The following is a 17,951-nucleotide window of genomic DNA, read 5'->3' on the forward strand; positions in this document are numbered from 1 at the left end:
TCAGTTAATCTGTACTAGAAAATATTGATATATATGTTAAACTTCTGTGAAATTGCTATTGAAATAACTTATATGGTAATGATTACCATCACTGATTCAAATTTGATATAAAAGCATATCTTTATTTGGTGTAAGTGCAATACATATTATAAATATAAAAAATAATGAAATGGAACATAATGACGATACAATCAAAAATATTAAATATTAAATAGATAAACATAAGATAGTTAATTCTTTTTCAACTGATTTGATTGTCTATCGAAAAATTAATCACGCCATAAAATGTAAACACAAGCACCACACAGGTAAAGACCTTTCGTCTGTTACATCTTATGGTTTTATTATGCAGTTCATTTCATCAAACAAGGAACAAATTGAGGGAATGATTTAGAGAACTTCAACAAAGAAGATTGTGAATATATTTTTTTATATATAGGGTAGTCATCCATTAGTTTTTTGGTTAGGTTCAACTTGAACAAAGTAGCACCAGTAGTATGGTAATAAATGTTTCAATATGGAGGTAGTATGGCATTACCCTCTTATGCAATTCCCAGCACGGTAATAAGGAGCTACTGTCACAGTAATACCATGTAATTTCAAGTGTAATATGCAGGTAATAGCTTGGTAATGAAAATGACTGTAATAGGTTCACATTAAAATGTTTGAGAATAACAATTAGTAATTCCCATATTGTAATGTTGAAATTCAGACTCCCTTATGACACCTTTTAAATTGTTAATACCAAGTTGTTACTGAGTGATTACAAAATGAGTCAGATTATTTTACCATAAATCAAGAGCATCGGGAACTAATTTTGTTTATTTTGTACAATGTATGATTTTCACTGTGTGTCATATCTGTTACACTATATTACAACCTGGTCACAGGTAAGTGGAGCCTGCAAATTCAACCAATTAACAAAGTATCCAATTTATTAATATCTGTAAATATTATATATATTTCTTTGGTATTTTCCTGATGTAAAAAAATTAGTCGCGCATGGTAGCGCGACAGGAGAAGTTTGTTTTCGACGCAGTTCCGGTGTAGGCTACCACGTCGTGTTTTGGGGGTGAACTATCTTGACGGTCAGACACAGCTATATTACTGCTGTCCTCCGCCGCTCTACTGTACCGGAGTTGCCAAGATGGCTGCAAGCAATTATTTCGGCTTCACACATGGTGCCGGTCCGCAGTACAGGTAATTAAAGCGAAGCGGCTCGTTGTCAGGAAGCCTGTGGGGCCTTGGGTAATCAGTTTGGGTGCTGTTTATCGGCGGACACTCGGTGTCAGTGGTGGGAGTCCATGACGTGTTTAGAAAACAGCTAGCTTTGTTAGCTCCGCGTTAGCTCCCAGAGTCCGCAGGCAGACAGGCCGTCACACTGACCGACCAATCAGTCCAACCCGGTCCTCGTCCTTTCTGAAAGATGCTACCGATGTCGTTGCCACTCAGCGTTTTGCAATAATCATCCAGTTGCAGGAAAGGCAACCGGCGTCAGGTGTGCCCAGTGTCGGATTAGAGAGGCTAAACCCGGTGCAGCACTGCTGAACGTCCCGAGTCTCTCAAACAACAGTCACTACAATGTGTTATGGTAATAGGTTTATTAAACAGTCTGTGAAGGGCATTGCAATTAGCTGGATGTGTCAGTGTCTAGCAAGTCTGTGTGTCAGGGAAAACATCGTATTAGTTGCTTAGATGTTGCTGCTGACATTCGTAATGTTGTGTTACTGTCCTCTGCGTTTAAGCATCCGTTACTGCTGTCTCTTTCTGTCCTTTTGCTTCTATGACAACCTATTTTCATCTTGTTTGGTGATTCACGGCAGTTGGCATTCGTAATATTGCACCACTGCCTCTCCTTCTCCTTTTGCCTTGCGTACCATCCTAGATATAAGTGATATGTCATTTTCATCCAGTGGTCCGTGAAGGTTTCCTGTTTTGAAGACTGGCATCAAAGCACCTCAGTCTTTACAGTGTGTCCTCCTCCTCCACACCTATTGTCTATTGCCTATAGCCAAATTCTTTCTCTGTTTCAGTTTATTGGATCAGGTGTCCCAAAAATGGCAGTAAAAATAATTTTGAAACATTGTATGGCAGACATGGCAACACATTGTGTTGAGATAGATGTTATCTTTAAAAATTGTCTCCCTACATAAAAAGTTCAGGATACTGTAGAGGAACTACTGATCTCTACAGGCTGCATACATACTAGTCTACTACCCCTGTGTAACTGTTTTGTATTTGCTTTGGATCCAGCCTTTTTTTTTTTTAGGTCATGAATCAGTGTATCGCTCTTACAGCATGTGGTCTTTTATGACCTTCAGGCATCATTTTAATTTTAGCTCTGTCGTGTTCTTGATCATCCTGACACATGTCTTTGTCAGTGACTGCCGTTTCCAGACTTGCCAATGACAACACTGCTGTGGTAATGTTCTCTGCCTGCAGCTTTTCTCTGTTGCTTGTGAGTGTGATTTCAAGATGCTCAAGTGCGTTAAACCTCGCACATGCTACTGCCCGAGTGAGGTCAACTCTAAAAACAGCCATGTTGTTAATTAGCCTTATGGTTTCAGTAACAGTTTGTTTTATCACTTGGTATTAATGTTGGTAACTTGATCTTTGAAGATTGCAGCCTTTATCCTGTTTAACTGATGTGGCAAGATTTCCATGCAGTAGTTGATAGTCTCCCCCGAAAAGGTCAATATTATTTAAAGTCAATTGTTTTGCTTCTCTTGGTTTCTCTCTCTCCTCTCACCCTCAGTACCCAGCCTCCCCCAGCCTACTCTCATCCCTCCACAGCCAGTTACAGTGTCCAGCAGGCTCCAGCTGTGGTTCATGCTGTGACTGCGTCCTACTCTCCTGCTCCAGTCCAGGCAGCACGGCCTGTGGTCTCTGCCCCTTACCCTGCTTATCAGAGCCACCAGGCCCCACCAGACTACACTTATAGACAGCCAGACCCCCCGGCCCCCCCGCAGCCCGCCGCCACCCCACAGACGTACCAGGTGTACTCAGACACGGTCAGTTTCTTTCTTTTACTTTCATGGTTTTTCACTTTCATAATAATGTGGTATATTGTGTATTGTATTGTATAAAATAGTTACAGAGACAAAACAATTTTGGATATAAAACTCGCAACAGAATATAAAGCTAAAACAAAGCTTAAATGCAGAGCTAAGATATCTGTACGTTAAATATTGATGTCAATGTCTGCTTTGCTGCTTTCCCACTGGATTGAATGCTCTCTTGTGAACAACAGCAGGACAACAGCTATGCCTACGGACGTCCTGCAGCTGTGACCACCTATGACAATAAACAGTACTACCAGACCAGTGTAGCCTCAGCTCAGAGGGCACCCACAGAGAATTACTACCAGACTGGTGAGTAGGTTTATTTTCATTGTACTGTTGGTATTAAGTTTTGCTCAATCAATATTCAATATTCAGGAATACCAAATGTTTTGACACCATTACACAATTTGTCCACCAGGGAGCACTGTCAAGTTTCTCTTTAAATGTAAAATGTTCTCAGAAAACCTCTTCAATCATTTTTTTGGTAGGTTTTATAAAAACAGACATTTGTCCATTTTAATACATAAGACAAGATGAAAGGTTCTTCCCATACTGGGTCAAGTATAGGTTGCCTACTATTAGTGGGTGACAGGGAATGTTTACAGCCACCAGTAGATGTCAAGCCCACACTTGGGGACACTTTTTAAAAAAACACCAGACAGGTTTCTTAGATTTGACTAAGAATATATTTACTGCAATGACCCACAACAAAAAAACAACAAAACAACAATAATGTCAGTGTTATAGTAGTTGCTTCAGATTTAATTAATAGTATAGTGCACACACATGCCTCATGTTTTTTTAGGGCGATTTGTTGGCCATCATTTTCAGTCTACTTTATACTTTGAAAGGTAATATGATATATCTGAAATGTGTTTGCTGCTGCTTTGGTAGAGAAACAAGCATCCCATCTGTCTTGCCAAAACCTCTTGATAGGCAGCCCCAGAGGATGCAGTGGATGTTTCAGATTTCTTTCACTTTCCTCGCTCTGATGAGCTCCCTCTCTACATCTGCTCCCCTCCTCCTCCTTGCCCCCATCTTTCTATCCTTCAGTAGGAGTGAAGAGTGCTTACAGTCCAGCGCCCTCCACTGTGTATAGCCAGCCTCCGCCTCCCCAGAGGCAGGTAACGGCCCTGAAACCTTTGGCCCCCTCCAGCTCTGTGTCCACCAGCTACAACATCTACCCAGTCTCCACCAGTGTTCAACAGCCTCCAACTCCCATTTCGTCCTACACCCTTGGCTCCTCCTTCAGCTCCACTGTTGCAGCCACTTCTTACTCGGGTAACACTGAAAATGGATTGGCCATGCATTTTTGTGCCCAAGAGGCTTGATTTGAAAATGTTTGGGTACCCATGGTAAAAATGTCTATTACTGAAGACCTGCTTATGTTGACATCTTTCTTCTGTAATTTAAAGTTATATTACTTTTTCATGCATGCATTGTGATGCTTCATCTGAAAATGGCCTCTGTCAAGCAATATTGTCAGACCTGACCGAAGGGGGAGCATTTGTTTATATACAGTAGTAGTAAAGGGGCGAGCAAGGAAGCATTTATCCTGAACAACCAGGCTTTTATTTGAACAGTAGAATTCAAAATTGCAAAATTATTATGAGATCAACATATTGTTTGTTGATCTATAATAAGTGTCCTCTTTTCTCTTAACTTCAGGCATTAGCTACTCCAGTTATGACTCAACGGGCTACACCTCCACATCCACCCCTTCCTATTACCAGCCAGCTCGGCAGACTCTCACCCAGCCACAGCCTCCACCTCAGCAGCCCAAACAGTCACAACAACTCCAACAGCCCAAACCTCCCATCCAACCACCACTCAAGCAACTAACCAGCTCATCCTGGAGCAACTCAGGGAGCAACATGGTGACAGCTCCAGCAGCAAACGCCTACAAAAAGCCAACATTTCACCAAAACAAGCTGCAGAAGCCCAAAGGGCCTCCAAAACAACCACAGCTTCACTACTGCGACATTTGCAAGATCAGCTGTGCAGGTCCTCAGGTACAATATTTTAAAGGAGCATGATTTATTTAAGATGTTTTGAATATGAACAGGCAATGATTTTGTGGATCTAAGAGCACAAAACATAAAGCACACTAAAGCCTCTTCATACTAAAATGAGCGGGTTCACCCAGGATCGCCATCCATCCATCCATCCACCCATTTTCTACCACTTTACCGCTGTGCCAATCTCAGCTGACATAGGGCGATATGCGGGGTACACCCTGGATAGTTTGCCAGTCCATCGCAGGGCCACATAGAGACAAACAACCATTCACTCTCACACTCACACCTATGGTAATTTTTCACCCAGGATTTGTGAACCTGAATGAAACCCATGTCACCTGTGTGTGAATTGTGATGTCACAAATGTGAAAAAGAAAACTCCACCACCATGGAGCTCAATTGTTCTTTGAATTGATTCAAATGATTGATACGAAATATATTGAGTGCTGTCCCAAATTGTGAAAAGCACAAACATAAGTGGCTATTTACATGCAGACAGCCAGAAGATGAGTGTGTGACATAGCAATGCTTATGAAATGTCACATGAATTTGCATTGATGTCAAAAAATAAATAAGATTAAGAAGAAACTGAAGTGCTCATCCGGGTATTTGTGTTCCCATCAAGACTGATGGAAAAAAAACATTGTTCATTGTTCAGATGTCACAGGTGCCAATTCAGTGCTAATTAATGCATGATTAAATGTCTATCTGAAATGTTGGTATTAATCGGGGTATTGTCTGGCATGATAAAACCAAGTTTAATTCGTCATCACATTAAAGGCAGTTCTGTAATTTTGGATGCGCCATCTTGCTAACTATTTTGATTTACTGCACCAGACATACCGGGAGCATCTTGAGGGTCAGAAGCATAAGAAAAAGGAGGCAGCGCTGAAGTCTGGGGGACAGACGGGGACCAGCAACGGACCCAGAGGGGTGCAGACGCAGCTACGCTGTGAGCTATGTGATGTCTCCTGCACTGGAGTGGATGCCTATGCTGCCCATATTCGTGGGGCCAAACACCAGAAGGTAAAGCGTTGATGCTTTAGTGTAATTATTCAGCATATCTCTCTTATTTATTCAGGGAATGTTGGTCTCTCCTTCTGTCCTTTCTTTGATCTGTATTCCATGGCAACTGTAGTAAAATTACATACCTTGAATGTTCTTTGATCAGTACTTTTTACTGAGATGTTTTCAGTACACTTCAGTAAAATATTATTTTACCAATTCATGTATCAGTATATTTGATAATGACAGAGGCAGCTATAGTCATGCTTTAAAAAAAAACGAAAAAAAACAAACTGTGACTGGGTGTGTGACTGTGGTGTACTCATGTGATATTCCATCTGAGCTGCCAGGTCTTGGAACAAAACCCCCCAGAGGGATTAAGGGTGGGATTAAATATCAGCAGTCTTAAATGGTTGTATCTCTCTGTCTCCCTTTGTCAACCTTGGAAAGGTGGTGAAACTTCACACCAAGCTGGGCAAACCTATACCTTCAACTGAGCCTGTGTTGGTGAATTCTGCTCCAGTCATCACAACCTCAACAGTTGGGAAACCTTCAGTCTTGAGCCCGGCTTCTGCCACAGTGTCCACCACTTCTACTCCCACTGCAACGCCAAAACAGGTGGCTGTAAATGCCTCGGCTAAAGCAACAGCACCCCCAGTCAAGAAACCAGCTCCTTCCAAATTAACTATTGTTTGTAAGTTGGTGGTTTGTTATGTAGATTATTAGGACTTTTGTTTCATTCATATTTAAAAAACCCACTGCTCATCTACCGGTAGTTGACTGATAAAGTTGACCACATTAATATAGCAGCTCCATGCACATTTTCCCCAGTGTAATAGGCGGGATACACCCCAGACAGTTCGCCAGTCCATCGCAGGGCCACATGCATAGAGGCAAACGACCATTCACACTCACATTCACACTTAAGGTCAATTTAGAGTGAGCAATGTACCGTATCCCCATATTGCATATTTTTGGACTGTGGGAGGAAGCCAGAGCACACATGGGGAGAACATGCAAACTCCATGCAGAAAGGCGAATTATAATATAAGAGACTTAATTGTAAAGTTTAGTAGCATTAATATTTGAGCAGGGTTAAGCAGTCACTCTTCATCTTAAGCATGAACATTATAGTTAAATACGTAAGAGGCTATTTTCAGGCAGTTGAACCTTTTTTTTTCCCGTTTACTAGAACTTCCAAAAGCACAGGCTTATTTAATTCTGGAAATGAACTCTCTAATTGTTATTGTCTTGCATGTCACAGCCACTAAGCCTGTCAACACTCCAGTGGTGACAGCAGCAGCAGCAGCAGCACCAGTGGTGGCTGCAAAGGTGGAGCCCACGGTACAGTCGGTTCAGAAGATGGAGCCTCTGAGTGATGATGAGGATGGAGTGAGTGGCCAGGGTGACATCCAGCCAGTAGGACACGACTATGTAGAAGAGGTGAGCAAGAAAAATACCACAACATAAATTGAGATTCTTTAATATCAGTCTATTAGGCTATAAACTGCTTTACAGTCATTGGTCCTGTGTCTTAAAAATAGAACTATATATAAGAAATATAAGGAGTCACATGTATAAGATTATAGGTTGATAATTCGTATTCACCCGGTCTTTTATTTTTCAGGTCCATAATGATGACGGCAAAGTGATTCGATTTCACTGTAAACTGTGTGAATGCAGCTTTAATGACCCAAATGCTAAAGACATGCACCTGAAGGGAAGAAGGCACAGACTGCAATACAAGGTAAAAGGTTTAAGTATGAGGAGGGTTTGAGATGAGTGATTTCAAGCCCACATTATATGTAGTGATTCGCACAGAATAAGATTAAAGCATATGGTGGTTGTTGTGACTACCCAGTGAACAAACACCTAGAACACTCAAAATACATCCATATGGCACGTATTGTAGACTGTTCTGCCTGCCTGTTGTGGACAGTGAAAACAATGGATTTCCTACTGGTGTTACTGATGGCCAGCATGTGTTCATGATGGAGTGATAGTGAGAGTGCTGCGCACTGGTCTGCCTTGAAGTGGCAGTGAAAACACAAGATTTTGAAACTTTAAAGAAACTGAAACTGCTGGGACAAACTAGAAAAAGGTGGACTGAGAACCAAATCTTAAATAAAGAGGTGAATAAAAGGAGAGAGAAAAGACAAATGATAAAGTACAAGTCTGACTGACTTGTAATATTGTTATGTCACATTGCACTTAATTTGACCTGTTCTCTGCTCTATCTCTGTAGAAGAAAGTGAATCCAGAACTTCCTGTGGAGATTAAGCCCAGTAACCGAGCAAGGAAGCTGCAGGAGAGCAAGCTGAAGAAGCAGAAGCAGAAGGCAGTGCTGAAGAGACAGAGAGACGATGAGCAACGCTGGCACATGGAAATGAGGTCAGACTTATAGCCAGAGTTCTTTGTCAGAAACCAGTTCCCACTCTATTGGTACGTTTGCAAGTTTCCATATAACAAGGATGATGACGCATTAACGAGTAATAATAGAAGAGTGGATGTCCATAAGGTGTATAATATGACTGTTAAACATGACATATTTACACAGTTAAGTTTTTTTTTGTACTTTCTGGATAATTATACTAAATTTAGATTTTAGTATTTGTTTTGTTTAACGTCTGTTTTTTGTACTTTAATAATCAACATATTCTCGTAACAAATAAATGAATTTGTCTCCTGCAGACGATATGAGGAGGATGTGTACTGGAGGAGAATGGAGGAGGAGCAGATGTACTGGGGGGAGCAGAGACGCAGGTTGGCTCCGCCACCATTAATGAGCCGCCCTGGTATGCCAGTGCCCCCTCTACTGGTAAGCACCACACTTTTTATTTGTTTTTGGGACTAAAAATATTAAATCTAACCTTTTCTGAGACCAAGTGTTTTTGCTTGATTCCGTCTGTAAAGCCATGCGTGCGCAGGCCAGACTCGCTTGACGACCGTCACATCATGGCAAAGCACTCCACAATTTACCCAGTGGAGGACGAGCTGCAGGCTGTTCAGAGGATCGTCTCCCACACTGAGAGAGCCCTAAAACTGGTGTCAGATTCCTTGTTGGAGAAGGAGACGCCCGCTGTTGCCAGTGCTGCTACTGACGAAGGAGACGAGAAAGGGTAAAGATTTTAGCAGAGAAAAGCTTCTTTGGAATTATTTTGGTTTGTGCATTAGTTGTTCATGAATTAAAAAAAATAGGATCTTTAATCTGTGCTCAAAACATCTAGCAGCAGTAACTAAGGAGATCTTCCAGTAGCTTCAGATCATTTGTTCTGCTTCACATGAGACATACACTCTGTCGTCAATCTGCTGTACAATCACTTTGTCCCACTGCATCACCAAACATCTACTCGGCTTCAACTGAAAGATAGCCTCTGTGATGTTATTCTTTACGAGACCTTAAGCTAAAATAGCTGTAATATTAAATTTTCAAAAGGTTAAAACAAGGATTAAAATAGTAAAGACTGAAAGCACTTTTGTTCTCATAACATAACAAAAGACCATGCTATGATGCAAGAGTATGAAATATGAATGCAGGACTACAAGATGTTTGGTCAGGGGGAAAGAAAAAAAAAAAGAGTCATGCATAAATAAAATGTTCATGACAAATGCCACTTCTTCAGCCGGTTCATTAAATTGATAATGGATCAGTTTTTACAAACAAAACAAGGCTCCACAGAGGGCCTACTGAAATTTTACCTCATGATGATTTTAAATCTGAAAAAGTGTGTAAAACCAGCCAAGCAAGTTTTAATGTTGGATTCTTTCCATCTCTAATAGTGCTGAGAATTCAGCTCGTCTTCTGAAAGGTGTTATGAGGGTGGGAATCCTGGCCAAAGGCCTGCTGCTTCGTGGCGACAGAAATGTGGAGATCATCCTTCTTACGGCTAAGAAACCCACCATCTCTTTGTTGAAGAGCATTGCAAAGCATCTGCCCGAGGAAATGGCGGTAAGAAAACCTTGCAACAACAGTAACAATTGTTTACCTTACATTTTTAATGTAAGGTAATTTTTTTGTGGGTTCAATCCTTACAAAAGTTAAATGTATGGTGCAAAATATTTGAAAAAGAGGAACAAACTATCATTATGGGCCTTATGACTTGAGTCATAAGAGCGGTACACTGAGGGACTGAATGATCTAATTGTTGCACAACAAATAAAACGAGAACCTGACTTTTTACCCTTAAAGCTGTTATATAAGAAATCAAAAAAAAAATTAATTGACAAAAATCTGAAAAAAATCCAAGACTTAAAAATATGTTATTTGGGTTAATCACATTTTGTATGCGTAAGTAGTTAATTTACTGTCAGTGAACATGTACAACTGTCTCTGACAGCCTGAAATGAGAGTTATTTCCTCCACACATGTATCAATGAATAATATTGAGAATGAAATCTTCAGAGTTGGCTCTCAGTATTTCAGTCCTTTGTGGATCTAATCTGCACATTTGCTGGTGCTGATATCACTTCAACTCAGTAACGCTACTATGTAAAACCCCTTTCAGTCAACTTTAAGCAATCATCCCACTAATAACATGCCAAAGACAAACTGTGTGTATTTTACTTTTGGGAGACATTTTTATATGTTCAAAAAAAAACTGCACACAGGCCAAAGATAGAACATGTGACTTTCAAGGTTTGGTACCGAATACAAGGTTTTGAAGTGAAGTGTTTTAATTCTTCAGTCTTCCTCCCACCTGCTTTAGCCAGAATGCGTGATTCACTGAAGGTGCATTTCACTGATCTTTAGATTTACTGCCTGGTTATGACACCTGAATCCTACAGAGTGAGTTGGGGATGTTTTTTTTTCCCTTAAGTGACCCCTTTCTCTCCCAAACTTAACCATTGCAATGACATTGTTGAGAAACGCTATCACTCTTATCCCGGGCCCTGTTCTATGTAATGTAACCTTCTTCCCAATAGACTCGGGAGAAAAAAACCCTTGATAAAAATCATAGCAGCCCTGCCCTGTAACCTTGCCAAACATGGCTATTCTTTGCCCCTACACCCCTCCTCCTCTGTAGTGAGTAATCCCAAGTGTCCTTTTAACCGGCAGACATTTTCTGAAGATCAGTATGAGGTGCAGGCTCACCCCGAGGAGGCGAACATCGTGATATTTTCAAGCAAGGAGCCCAAAATGCAGGTGACCATTTCTCTCACCTCGCCGCTGATGAGGGAGGACCCTGCGTCTGAGAAGGACAAGCAGGCAGGAGGAAAATCGGCTGAGAAAGGTTAGAGAAGCCAAAGCTTTCAGTACCAGACAACCAAATGTGAGCAATATGTGTAGTACACTCTACATACAAATATATATATATATTGTATATTTTAAAACCCTTACTCCACATTTCTACCTGTTACGCAAAATTTTTGGCTGAAATAATATAAATAACAAAGAATGAGAGGTGGGACTTAAAACTAAGCCCACATTTTCAGTTTTGTTTTGTTTTTTTTAACTCCTAAAATAGTCAAAAGCACACCTTCATTTATCCCACTACTTTTATTTCCCCCATTTTTATGTAGCTATAGTACCCAATTCCTTTCTTTTCCACATCATGGGAATCAAAAGCCGGGCTCTCCGACCTTTCTGTGCCACAAGGGTGAAGGGTGTGTGTTTATTTTATGAACACACGCTCACTTAAAACCTTTGGAAATCTATAATAGATGACTGAAGAGTTGGTCAGTGTTCAGATAATGTCCAGGGATGGAAATGCTCCAAATGGTGAATGGTTCCAAATGTAAGAAGAAAAGTCCTGCTTCCCGTTGCATTATGGCGATGAAACACACAAGGGGATTTTGAGGTCCAGCGACTTCCCATTCCCTTGTCTTTCATCCCTGCATCACAGTGTGGCATTATCAGTGATGAGGTGTTGGAGTGTCTTTTTATAGCCTCACAATGATCAGCATTGAAAAAATAAGATGACTGTAGTGTATACATTGTCCTTATTTCCCTGCCATTTCAAGATCATTGTGTCGCAAACACTCCTGCACCTGCTCTGACCACTGTCAGCATTTTAATGTTTTATCCCCATTTGGAAAACATGATACAAATGTTTTTTTATATTTTCACATTTTGTTTGGGTTTGTTGATCAGTGCCCCCAAATCTGTATCAGCAGACCTAGGCAAGGCTAATCTGAAGACCACACTCATACACATACCACTAAGAATAGAAAAGCTAACCAGGTTGCCTGTGTTTATTAAGCTTTCCAGAGTGTCGATCGTAAGCTGGGGCTCAGCTTCTGCTATATAAACAAAAAGTCCCTGCTCTAAGAGTCTAAGTCAGTATGGGTCTTTGATTCTAAGTGGTATGGCAGTGTAGACTTCAAATCAGTATCTTTGTTTCTGTTATACAATTCCCCTGTATGAGATTGACTGTCCTGTTGTTGCTACAGTTTTAGTGAACGTGGAAGTGTGGAAAGACCCAAGGCTGCTCTTGTGAAATATTACCTCATCACAGTAACCTAACTGAATGTTTTGGACACACCTTTCATTTGTTATTTGTAGATGACCACTCTTCTGTTGTGTGCCTTCAAACCTGTCCTTAATTTAAGACATGAACTAATACCAACACAGAAACAATCATAACTTTGACTACTTTTGACTTTCAGCTAATTTATTTGCTTTTTAAAGACTGTGTAAAGCAAATGCAGAGCTAGCATAAATCCTCCTTATAAATTATATAAAGATGCTCAAGTAACTGCACCTGCTTCTGTACTACTGCCTTTGGTTTGTTAACCGGCTGAAGTGTCTTCCACTGTGAGGCTGCAGGTACCCCTGATAGAGACAGAGCAAGCGGGAGTGGGACTGTAGTTCAACCAGTGTGTGTCCGTTAAACTGCGACACACGCCCACAGTGTTTTAAATTTGAAAAACATTTTCAGGTGGGGTGACAGTCAGGCGAAGTATTTCTGTTGCTTTACACAGTCTTATAAATGTAATTTTGTTTTAAAGGATAGGTAAGACATTTTGCAATTCTTTCGTAATGCGAAATTTTGTGACATGCTCACTGTGATCCTTCCTCCTGTTCATATTACTCTCCTAGAGATCTTATACTGGCGTGACAAAGTCCACAGTCCCTGTTCATTGCAAAAATGCATTTTAGGTTTAGGTTTCATCAGTCAAGCCAAGTGGTTTTTTTCTGATGTTAGTCTTTTTATCACAAATGTCTTTTGTGTTAATATTGCTTCACTGTAATGCAGCACAAAGAGGGGATTTTTATGCTAAAAAGACCATACTTTATTACTAGATATCCACTTGATTGTCTTGTATGAACCTAATATGAACATTAACTGCATTTTATGACAAGACAGTGACTGTAGATTTTGTCTCATATCACTTTCAATGATTTGTGAACCTATCCTTTAAGATATGGGGGGTTGCTTTTATTCTTTTCTTTTCTTTTGTTCGTTTTGTTTTTGTTTTTACAAAACTCCCAATTAAAATCATTTTTATATATAGTAGAATGAGAATGCAACACCTCCGTTGATAAGTATTCTGCAGAAAGATCGACGTTCATGCTTCACTTCATAAAACTGATATTATGGTGTGAAAGATACTTAATTTGGACATTTGGTCTTGTGAAAAGAATATTTAACATTATGAATTTGAATAAATGAGAAAATGTTGATAAGAAAATGGATGTAACTAACAAGTGAAAATAACGATGGCTCCACTCCATTTTATGTGTGGGGCCGCAGCTCTGACAGTCAAACACATCAATGGAATGTGGGCAATCACCAGTTACACCTGAAAATGACAAGTTAAAAGCGGTGTTTAAGAGGAAGAAGTACTCCGTGGTTTACACTTAATTGCAAAAAAAGTAAGAATTTTCAGTCAGAATTAATCCTTCTCTCCTTTTTTTTTTTGTTTTTTGTAACTAATCCCTGATCAGTGGCTGTACATCAACAGTAACAACACCTAACTATGAAATGCAGTCATCGGTTGGGCTTTGCTTTAGTTTGACTGTAAGTCATGAGCCACTACATGTTATCTCTAGCAGGTGTGGCTGAGAGGGATGCGCCTGATCTTCTGAATAAGAAGAAATGTCTGGAATACCTGGCTGCTCTCCGTCATGCCAAATGGTTTCAGGTAAATGCCTCACTCAAGCTGCATTTCCACCCAGGTAAATGCTTTACCTCCAAAATGTTCCCTGCTTGCGGGTAGTACTTTCTGAAGATTCATGAACCTTCAGGGTGGAGCTTAATGAGTGCTGAATGTAGTAGCTTCAAAAATGTGCTCTTGTAAAAAAATGTGCTTGTAAAAAGTCCAGCGTTTCAGGTGTTTTGAGTTTGCCTCTTTATAAGAGCTTCTTGTCTCTTCTTCTTCATATTTACAGTTGTTATTTTGACACCTGGATTCCTATCCCATATTTGTGATATATTTATGCAGCATTATTTTTGCAGAAGTATTTTAACATGAAAATTGATTTAACTTCCTTATTGCTATTCAATAGGGTGCTGTGTATGACTGTTCAGAAGAAGAACTATTTTGGTATGAACGTGGAAATGAACGTTCTTCTTATTATTTATTTATTGAAATATAGAAATGCTGTTTTTGTGAGAGTGGTAACACATAATTCAAAGCACTACATTGTCAAAAAACTCCCTGTGGGACTGATTTTTAACTTTAGGATCTCAAACATTTTGTATTGTTGTGTTGAATTCTACATAATTCTTGTTATAAATTCAAAAGGATTTTTTACATTTCTGTTAAACAAATACCTCTATTGTTTTCTTGCCTTATTTTCTGAAGGCTCGTGCCAATGGGCTGCAGTCCTGTGTGATCATCATTCGGGTGCTGAGAGATTTGTGTCAGCGTGTGCCCACCTGGGGGAAGATGCCTGGCTGGGTAAGCATCTGTCTTTGCTCTGTTGACTTTTCAATATTCCTTCATTTCTGAAGCTGTATACTCTTTGTGGATAAAGATTAAAAATGTGATAACACATGCACATGATAAAGCTCATGCTGCGTCAGTGTCTCACCAAATGTCTTCCCCCACATGTTTTTGAAACAAGACTCAAGATATGATGGTGTGTACTTTTTGTATTGGTGGATCTTGAATCCTTCTGTGTCCGTCTCCAGGCGATGGAGCTGCTTGTGGAGAAGGTGATAAGCAGTGCTACAGGCCCGCTGAGCCCCGGGGAGGCCATGCGTAGAGTCCTGGAGTGCATCTCCACAGGCATCCTGCTTCCAGGTGATACAAGTAGTTAAACAAAGCGTTTCATGAATGCATCACAATAATTATGCTAGCTATCTACACTACTACAAAGACTACACTTGGTCATATAATTACTCCATTTGATGAATGTCATGCTCAGTCAGAGCTTTTATTTCTTCCAGAATGCAGTTAAATTGTCTTATAGTGTTATATCTCTGTCGTGATCCGTGATGACAAAAAACAATTCAATTTAATGAAATGTTTTCTTCCCCTCACTCAGATGGACCAGGGTTGATGGACCCTTGTGAGAAGGAACCAACAGATTCTTTGGAAAGCATGATGCTTCAAGCAAGAGAGGACATAACTGCCAGTGCACAGGTATCCACACGCACTATGAATACCATGGTCATGTGGAGGTTAAACTAGCGTTTGTCGTAAGTGATTGCTGTTTTTAACAAATGGGCCAGTATTAAACCTGAGGTAAAGAAAGATTTGTATTTTGCATTAAAAATGCTGCTCTGTGAGAATTAAAAAAATTATGTCATTGGGAGGAGGAAGTTAAAATGTGAAGCTGGTAGCCTGAGTGGCTGCAGGGGGAGGGAGTAGAAAATGTGGAGGTGTAAGATACTGTAAATCATGCACATTCAAAAAAAAACTTGACACATAGCCACAAACTCCCCATCCACCTGTTTGCCTTTGTGCTGTCAGTCCTTAAATAATAATCAATTGGGAGTATGTGTTATTATTTTAGTAGTCATGACAGTGAAGAAATGCAAAACCCTACAATCATCAATTTCCCACTCCTGTCCTCTTTGGTTTCAGCATGCTCTACGGCTGCTTGCGTTCCGCCAGATCCACAAAGTTCTAGGCATGGAGTCCCTGCCCGCGTCCAAGGCCAGCGCTCGCAACCGCAAACGCAGACGAGACATCAGCGACACAGGGGAGGGTGAGGGTGAGGGTGAGGGCAAAAAAGATAAAAAGGAGGAAGAAGCAAGTGCTTGAGGTGAGGTGTTTGCTAGTTTAGAGGCTGGTACAGAGTCACAACTCTAAAATGTGTGACCTTGACAACAATCTTAATGCACAGCTATACACATATGAATATAACTGACTTTACATGTTACATGTCTTCTCTTGAATTAAGAGGAATTATGTAGGAATAAAGGGGGAAGGACTGAAGTGTGAGAACACAAATACTACAAATGTGTGTTTCGAAGTGTGCAGAGAATTGGTTCAAACATGACTGATGGCAATCATTCCATTTTAGTATTGCACACTAACTACTGACTGACCTTAGCTCCACCACCACCGTCACATATGGTTGTGTTGTTTTCTGTGATGTTAAAGCCTCCAGTCTTAAGCACCTTAAGCTTTATTTCCAGAAGTTGAACTCGACTACTTTTCAGGCCAGTTCAATTTAACCACCAGACCCTTGAGTCGGGAATCACTGGACTTGTGTTGGTACTTGACAGCTGTTCACTTAAGTGTGTTTTTTAGTCTGTGTTTAAAACAAATGGTTGTTAAACTAGCTGTGAGAGAGATCAAATAAGATTGAGAGTGATTTGAGCACAAGAGGGCCTTTGTTCAGGATCGCAATAGATTGAGAGTGTACATTACTTTGACATTCTTTGTGCCTAAAATGACACATTCTTAATAAGATAGTCCTTCGTGAACTATCCGCCCTCTGTTAAGTCTCCTGCAAAACTCTGTTGACATTTCCTCCCGATACATGTTGAAAACTTGTGGGAGATTAGAAACGATTAGTTTTGAAATCAACTAAAGGCCTTTCACTTTAATCCGGAAGAAGAATAGACTGAAATAACTTAACCTTAAAATATTTTAAGTAAACTTTTTCAGAAACTACACACTCTGCTTTGCGCAATAATCCCCCTTATTTATTTCTGTGGAGGTCACACTGGAGAGTCGATCTGTTTTTGATGGGATGAGTCTTACTTTGCACAGTCTGTCGCATGCTGAGAAAATTGAAGCACTTAACTGAAATGGCTGTGTTCCTGTATGCAGCCATGACTTTATCACTTAAATATACCTGGTAATCTCTCTTTTTCCAGAGTGTGGTGAACAGAAGAGAGAAGCTTTTGTCATGAAAATAGGACTGAATTTCTTCTGTAATGAGATATTGGTTGCTTCCTTGTGCCTGCATTATACTGTGTGTGAACTGACGATTGGAAAAGGGGAACATGCTTTTGTCAGGTCACAATAACTAACTTGTTTCACAGACATGTTGGACAGGGAAAGGACAGTTGCACAACTCTTTGGCTTAAAAGTTGACATGAGCCAATAGTGTGCAGTTTTATTTTCATTTACTACTACATATACTATAAATATAGCTTATTTTATCTTATTTTATTTCCGAAGGTTTCTATTTTGTATTGTTTCAACAAAGGTGTGCAAGATTGCTGTCCTATTATTTGAACATCTTTGTAGTGTTGCTTAAAATTAAGGAGAGACATTAAAACACTTTTAAGCCACCTGATGTCCACTGTTTTTTTCTCATTATTGTTATTGGTAAACACCTCACACATCGGCAAGCACAGATTCGAGGTCCACTAACAATTTGGCAAAACTCTTGAGGCCTTTGCCCAGATTTATACATTTGCAAGAACCACAACATTGATGTAATAGATTATAGATTAATAGATTAACAATTAATAGATACAATTTTTTACCATAACTGAGATGTATGTTGTTAATAAAA

The 17,951-nt window shown here is 40.0% G+C and overlaps 1 protein-coding gene across 6 annotated transcripts; it reads left to right on the forward strand.

The window, feature by feature from the left end:
• Positions 1–1,100: 1,100 nt before the first annotated feature.
• zfr2 (zinc finger RNA binding protein 2) lies at positions 1,101–17,724 on the forward strand. 6 transcript variants are annotated; one of them, XM_044044325.1, is made up of 19 exons: positions 1,101–1,200; positions 2,756–3,011; positions 3,251–3,371; positions 4,116–4,343; positions 4,731–5,074; positions 5,918–6,106; positions 6,536–6,779; positions 7,350–7,528; positions 7,713–7,832; positions 8,331–8,476; positions 8,777–8,903; positions 8,999–9,204; positions 9,866–10,034; positions 11,142–11,316; positions 14,079–14,170; positions 14,834–14,929; positions 15,163–15,274; positions 15,519–15,616; positions 16,061–17,724. In XM_044044325.1, exons 1-19 carry the CDS (start codon positions 1,148–1,150, stop codon positions 16,238–16,240), a joined length of 3,135 nt encoding a protein of 1,044 aa, XP_043900260.1. In that variant the 5' UTR covers positions 1,101–1,147; the 3' UTR covers positions 16,241–17,724. The 6 variants fall into 6 exon arrangements, with proteins under 6 accessions (XP_043900260.1, XP_043900261.1, XP_043900262.1 ...); XM_044044326.1 differs by having other exon boundaries at positions 14,082–14,170; XM_044044327.1 differs by having other exon boundaries at positions 4,119–4,343.
• Positions 17,725–17,951: the final 227 nt, after the last annotated feature.

The sequence above is a fragment of the Solea senegalensis genome, linkage group LG14 (genome assembly GCF_019176455.1).
Source record: "Solea senegalensis isolate Sse05_10M linkage group LG14, IFAPA_SoseM_1, whole genome shotgun sequence".
Classification (NCBI taxonomy): domain Eukaryota; kingdom Metazoa; phylum Chordata; class Actinopteri; order Pleuronectiformes; family Soleidae; genus Solea; species Solea senegalensis.

Bases quoted from the DNA above. Each gene is read 5' to 3' on its own strand.
- zfr2 (XM_044044325.1), top strand. From the start codon at position 1,148: ATGGCTGCAAGCAATTATTTCGGCTTCACACATGGTGCCGGTCCGCAG. The intron at 14,930-15,162 runs GTAAGCATCTGT...GTCCGTCTCCAG, and splicing joins GGGGGAAGATGCCTGGCTGG to GCGATGGAGCTGCTTGTGGA. The intron at 15,275-15,518 runs GTGATACAAGTA...CCCCTCACTCAG, and splicing joins CACAGGCATCCTGCTTCCAG to ATGGACCAGGGTTGATGGAC.